The sequence below is a fragment of the Silene latifolia genome, chromosome 8, assembly GCF_048544455.1.
Source record: "Silene latifolia isolate original U9 population chromosome 8, ASM4854445v1, whole genome shotgun sequence".
Taxonomy (NCBI): Eukaryota; Viridiplantae; Streptophyta; class Magnoliopsida; order Caryophyllales; family Caryophyllaceae; genus Silene; species Silene latifolia.
The window spans coordinates 74580331-74587232 of record NC_133533.1 but is presented as its reverse complement, the minus strand read 5'-3'; the positions used below and the strand labels follow the sequence as shown (position 1 = coordinate 74587232).

Sequence of the window (6902 nt, the reverse complement as noted above, 5' to 3'; positions counted from 1 at the left end):
ACCAATTTCACTAAAACCCTCCCCCCCCTCTGATAGAATAATTGCATTTGTATAATACAATAACTGCATTATAACGTTAAAATAATCTGAGCAGAGAGAGGTTGTATTGTTTTGTTTTGTATAGAATCTAAGATATTGAAATTAATAATACCATAACAGTTCTTCTGTTTTAATGTTTCCAGGCATTGAAATTAATACTACCAATGCAACAACTTTTTCTACACCTCATTGCGTGCTCAAACAGGAGAAAATACTATCCATAATCTGGGATTGAGAAATACTCCGGTGGCGGTGAGGAGTGGAATAGGATGGTAGAAAATGGTTTCAAACCTGCTCTGGGATTAATGTTTGTAAAGCTGGAGGAGGCAATAGAGTTTTACAATTTATATGCTGTGGCTTGTGGTTTCATACCAAGAAAGTACACACAAACAAGATTCCGTGATGGTTTGATAGACAAAAAATCAATGGTCTCAAATGAGACATGGATTCAAAGAGGATCGCAAAAAACTCAAACCTATTGTTGAATTTGAAAACACAGAAGAGAAAAAGAAGAGGAAAAGGTCTGTAGAGCCAAAGAAAACAAAAATAACAAGATTTGGTTGCAAGGCAAAAATACAGTTTTGTCTTTGTATTCAATGACCTTAAGGAGCTAATAGGGTATGCTATTGATACGTTTTATGAAGATCATAATCACGGACTCTGCTCACTCAAAGAACGGGAATTCCAGAAAAACGTAAGAACACTTAACCTTTACATGAAGCAGACAATTGTTAACAATTGTAAACTCAACATCGGGGCTACCAAGACTTTTAGAATTCTGGCCGAACAATCAAATGGGTATGCAAACATTGGTGCATCTCTCACAAAATTCAAGAACTTCAAAAGAAATATTAAATGTTATATAGGTGAGAAGGATGCTGACATGATTCTCGATTATTTAAAGGCACTTTCTGAATCACAAGATGGCTTTTACTATGCTTACCAAGTTGATGAGGATAATTGTTTGGCTAAAATCTTTTGGGCAGATGCACAAGCAAGAATGAATTATTCCTTGTTTGGGGACACCATCACCTTTGATCCTACTTACGGTACTAACAAGTACCACATGGCCTTCACCCCATTCACTTGTTGTTGACAACCGAAAAAATCGTGACTTTTGCCGCACTTGTCGATCATGAGAACGATGGGTCATTCATTTGGGTGTTTAAGAAGTTCCTTGATTGTATGGGCAACAAGGAACCTCGGTGCATTCTTACGATCAAGATCCGCAATTAAACTCGGGTGCGTTCGTATTCAAGCAAGCAAGATATCGTTCTCGCATGTGGCATATAATGAAAAAACTTACCGATAAAGTTGAGTCACAGATTTGTAAGGAGACTGACTTTGTTGAGCGGATATGCAGAGTTGTTTGGGATACTGACTTGGAACCCATTGAGTTTGAAGAAAAATGGACTCAAGTGATTAATGACTTTGAGTTGAATGATAATACTTGGTTGACATACATGTATGGCAAAAGGCACAAATGGATACATGCTTACTTTAGGGATTTGCCTTTAGGCTGCCTTTTGAAGACTACACAAAGATCAGAGAGTCAAAACAGTTATTTCAAAAGATTTGAGGGCATAGATGGCACACTTGTAGAATTTTGGTTGCGTTTTCAGAGTGCAATGGAACAACAACGCTATAATCAGAGATTTCTTGATGCTGCAAGTGACAGCACATTGCCACAGGTTTCTTCTAAGACAATGATTGAAAAACATGCATCTAAAATCTACACACATACTGTTTTCTATGAGTTCCAAGAGCAAGTGCAAATGGCTCCCTGTTCGTGTGCCGTTAGGGGGTTTTCTGAGCAAGGAAACATGCACATTATAAATGTTGAAGATGCCTACAGGAAGCATAGAATATTTCAGGTTATTCAATTTTATAAACATAATTGTCTTTTTACTTTAACATACAATAACTGTGATAAAAGAATACAATAACCGTGTTTTACCATTAAAAAAATCATGTGAAAACTATACAATAATCACAATTATGCTTTACAATAATTGATGTTGAGTTTATTTGCAATTGTTCTGATTTTTTTCCATAAATATATTAATTTGATAATGCTTTACAAAGAATTGATAATGCTTTACACTTGCCAATTTGTTACAATAATCAAGGATATGCTTTAAAATAATTGGGGAAGAGCTTTACAATAATCAGATACATGAGAGCTTTAAAATAATCAGAGGTATGCTTTACAATAATTGGCCAAACGCTTTACAATAATCAGCTACATGAAAAGCTTTAAAATAATTGCATTTGATCATTTGAATAAATTAATAATCATGTGAAAACTACTTTGTAACATTATATTAAACATAAAAAAAACTGAAGGACTTCTACCTTGGTGTTAATTGCTAGTCTGCATAAAATAATTCATGTTGAACTATATAATAACTATGATTGCCTTTTAAAATAACTACACTGTGCATGCAGGTTGCTCACAATAACGAATCAAAGGAAACAACATGTGCGTGCAAGATGTTTGAGAGGAAAGGAATCCTTTGTAAACACATTATATGGATTATATCGGAAAAGGATCGCAAAGCATCTTTGGAGCAAGACATCGAAACTAGATGGACGAAGAAATCATATAGAAAGCCTTTGTATGGACTGGATGGAAAGTTATTGCAAGACTACGATCCCACTGATTTGAGAAAATTGGAATTATCAAGGGAATGGTCAGAGTTTTATGCAACAATAAGTGTTCTTAACTCGATGCCTGAAAATCAAATCAAGGAGCTAAGTTTGATGCTTTTACAATTCCGAGAGAAAATAAATCCAACCAAAGAGAGCTTGACAAAGGATCAAGAACTGGAAATGCTCTTAGGTTGTTCAAAGAAAATCAAATATTACTGTTCTTCCACCCAAGATTGCAAAAAACAAAGGAAGCGGCATGAGAATGAAATCAAACAAGGATAAGGCAATTGAGAAGGCGAGCAAACCGAAGAGGCTATGTAATAACTGCAAACAAATGGGACACCATGACAAGAGAAACTGTCCAAATCCGTTTGTTGAGCATGCTTTGGAGGAAGAAGATGAAGAGGAAAATGAAATGGAGGATGAAGATGAAGAAGAAGAATGAAAAATGCATTACGCTTTAAATAATCAAGATTACGTTTTAAAATAATCCATATTATGCTTTACAAATAACCGCAAGATTGCAAAATAATTGTGTTAGACTTTTTTACAACTAATCAGGGGTATACTTTACAATAGGTGTGTTAGACTTTTACAATAATCAAAGTTATGCTTTACATTAATTGATGTTGAATATTTTTGCAATTGTTCTGATTTTGTTCATTTAATAATACCTTGCGCTATTACAATAATCATGTGAAAACTATACAATAATCACAATTATGCTTTACAATAATTGATGTTGAGTTTATTTGCAATTGTTCTGATTTTTTTCCATAAATATATTAATTCGATAATGCTTTACAGTAATTGATAATGCTTTACACTTGCCAATTTGTTACAATAATCAAGGATATGCTTTAAAATAATTTGGGAAGAGCTTTACAATAATCAGATACATGAGAGCTTTAAAATAATCAGAGGTATGCTTTACAATAATTGGGCAAACGCTTTACAATAATCAACTACATGAAAGCTTTAAAATAATTGCATTTGATCATTTGAATAACTGAATAATCATGTGAAAACTATACAATAATCACAATTGTGCTTTATAATAATTGATGCTGAGTTTATACGCAATCGTTCTGATTTTTTTCCATAAATATATTAATTTGATAATGCTTTACTGTAATTGATGATGCTTTGCACTTGCCAATTTGTTACAATAATCAAAGATATGCTTTAAAATAATTGGGGAGGAGCTTTACAATAATCAGATGCATGAGAGCTTTAAAATAATCAGAGGTATGCTTTAAAATAATTGGGCAAACGCTTTACAATAATCAGCTACATGAAAGCTGATAGAATAATTGCATTTGATCATTTGAATAACTGTCTAGAGATATTACAATAACAGCTTAAAGTCATTGCAAAAACACTAACTTGTTCAGTCAATCAATGACAGCTACATCAAATTTGTTCAAACAATCAATAACAGCTATCTAAACAGTAGATTATCGAACAAATCCATCTACAATTGTTTGCTAAATCCATCTATAATCAATCAATTGCTCTTTTATGTGTTTCGTAGAGGACCAATGAATTACCGTTGTTTTAACCCTTTTCTTCCCTGATCTTCTGAATTTTAAAAGTTCTTTCTCTACTTCCAATATACTCTGCCTGAAAGTTCCCACTTGTTCCAAAAGATATGCTCTTGACTCGTTGACATCTGACATCAACAAAATAGCAACCATCTCAAGCCATATAGGAATCCTCTCACATTTCTTGTTAACCGCATACAATCCTTGCTCGTGCCTCCCTTCATATGTGAGCATGTGAAACATTGTGTAAAATCCCGATTCCTTATCACCCCTGATAGTCGCTTTCCATTCAAAATCAACATTCACGAATGTAAATGTGTTAATGAGAACTCCTTCTTTTCTTTGTTTTCCTTGTCTCCAAAAAGTCGAAAAACAATCAACCTACAACATGTACAAAAAAAGAAAGAATTAGAAAGCACGACTATACAATAACAAGTTTAAAACAATACAATAACTTTGTTACAAACAATACAATAATTACATTTGAAAATAGCATTTGTATATGATCAGGAGTTAGAAAAACGTACTGCAATCTTTGCAAGTCTGTAAAAATCGGATTTTTCCCAATCTTTATGCGACGTATGGTCCAACACATCAACCGTCTTGTTCATAAAGTTCACATAAACGCAAAAGTAGTACTTCTCTAAAGACAACGGGATGAAGACAAGGTCCACATCGATCTCAGAGTTTACAACATTTTCACCTAAAAAATAGGACCAAGACTGCACAACCTTGTCTTTCTGGTTGTCAGTTACATCATCACTATCCCCTCCTTGCTCTAGCATGTCTTCAAAGATTCCCTATAAATACCATAAAACTGTGAATAAAATTGAAGATAAATGATTAAACATTCTACGAATCGAACAATGAAAAACAGATCATACCATATGTTGTGTCCCAAGGAACATCATCACCGCGCTTCTTTCTCCTTAACCTCCATGAAATTCAAGACAACTGACCAGGCAGCTATTACGCGCAACTCAGTGTAATCTTCGGGCTTCGTAGAAAGAATATCAGACCTATCCAAGATAGCATTGCCCGCAGAAAACAGAAGTTCACTGCAAAGGAGTTAAAAAAAAAGCTTAGTAAATTTTAAAAATAACTACCAGCAACAATAACCGAGTTTTTCATAATACAATAACTATGTTAATGTAATACAATAATCGATTATTGTAGTACATTAACATAGTTATTGTTTTATGAAAACTCAGTTATTGTAATTGTAAAAAAACATAGAATAATTGAACTTGTAGAATACAATTATTAGAATAATCACACAAACTTGTTTCTCATTGAGTTTGGAGAAAAATGAACATACTCATCTGCAAGATTGTAATCATCCAAGAAACAATAATCAACAACTTGTTTCTTCTTGCTTGGCATAGCGCGTGTATATCTACTGTTAGCCCTCATAACTTTTGAAACAACAACAAGATTTGTATCTCGCTTGCCACGCTTTATTGAGCGACAAGACCATCGAGTTTGGTCTACTACCTCGGCCTGATCTAATCATCCCAGCGCTCATAGGTGTACCAGGCATACTCTTTTTCCTAGGCACCGGAGTACCTACACCATCATCAAGGTTCCTCTGCCATAACCCTAACAGACTTCCAAAGCATCGCTTTCACCCTTGCCGCTTCCAACTCGGCTAGCCTACGCTTCTCAAACAAAACAGGCAAAAAGGTGCCTTTGTCTTTGTAAAATCATCAACCAAATCCAACAATTGTTTCCTAATTTTGTTGATATTGGCTAAAACCAAGATGGCGGCTATCTCACTCTATATATGATCCTTTTCAATGCGTCATGCAACTCGATTTGAACAACTTCCCAAAGATAAAACATCATATGAATCATGACAAAAACACCACAATCCAAATTTTGGGACCCTTCCGATTTCCACCCAAAAGCCACATTTACAAATTTGAAATTGCGGACCTCACTGCCTCTTTCAAAACCTTTCTCGACAAGATAACTACCAAATATTTCAACCTGGTTACATTTTTAAATCAAAAATCATCACTAAAGAACAAGAAAAATAACTAAAAGAAATAGATGAAAACAAAAACTTATAATAAGGTACATACAATAGAGTTGGTAGCCAACACCCAGATACTATCTTCAAAATCATCATATACACGATTGTCAAGATAGTCCACAGTCTTCCCCCACAAAGTTAACAACAACACAGAAAAAATGATCTCCAAAATGAACAGGAATAAAAACCTGGCATGATAAAACAGGCGTACATAAACCTTTGTTGTTCTCAACGATAAAATAATCAACAGAAGAAAGAAAGAAGAGAAAGAATTGGAAAAATTACCAAATCGGCACCAATGTCAAGAGAACCTTCGCTGTTCTCAATGACAGTGTCCCAAACATTAGAAATTTCCTTTCTGTATAAATCTTTCTCATCATCAATGACTTTGATAAGCTTAAACAAAGAAGCCTATGAAAAATATTACCACACGATAAGAGAAAATGAAATATCACAATTGAAAAAACTTGGTTAATCAATACAATAACTACTATTCTCGCTTTACAATAACTATCACAACAATAACAAATTTTTCATAATACAATAATCGAGTTTTCATAATACAATAACTATGTTTCCATAATACAATAACATTGTTATTGTAATACAATAATCGATTATTGTATTACAAT

The 6902-nt window shown here is 33.9% G+C and overlaps 1 protein-coding gene and 1 long non-coding RNA gene across 2 annotated transcripts; one reads left to right on the top strand and one right to left on the bottom strand.

Annotated features, from left to right (window-relative positions):
* Positions 1 to 308: 308 nt before the first annotated feature.
* Positions 309 to 1461, top strand: LOC141595370 (protein FAR1-RELATED SEQUENCE 5-like). The gene is made up of 4 exons (XM_074415335.1): positions 309 to 418; positions 539 to 560; positions 647 to 1088; positions 1403 to 1461. Exons 1-4 carry the CDS (start codon positions 309 to 311, stop codon positions 1459 to 1461), a joined length of 633 nt encoding a protein of 210 aa, XP_074271436.1.
* Positions 1462 to 6127: 4666 nt separating this feature from the next.
* On the bottom strand, positions 6128 to 6642 carry LOC141594417 (uncharacterized). Its single transcript, XR_012522185.1, has 3 exons — positions 6556 to 6642; positions 6320 to 6458; positions 6128 to 6224 (listed from the first exon to the last, which is right to left on the bottom strand). It is a non-coding gene; the product is annotated as an uncharacterized LOC141594417 (long non-coding RNA).
* Between the last annotated feature and the right edge of the window lie 260 nt (positions 6643 to 6902).

Coding starts and splice junctions, on each gene's coding strand:
- LOC141595370 (XM_074415335.1), top strand. CDS start 309: ATGGTAGAAAATGGTTTCAAACCTGCTCTGGGATTAATGTTTGTAAAG. Junction 419..538: donor TGTGGTTTCATACCAAGAAA/GTACACACAAAC, acceptor TTGAAAACACAG/AAGAGAAAAAGAAGAGGAAA. Junction 1,089..1,402: donor CACCTTTGATCCTACTTACG/GTACTAACAAGT, acceptor GCGGATATGCAG/AGTTGTTTGGGATACTGACT.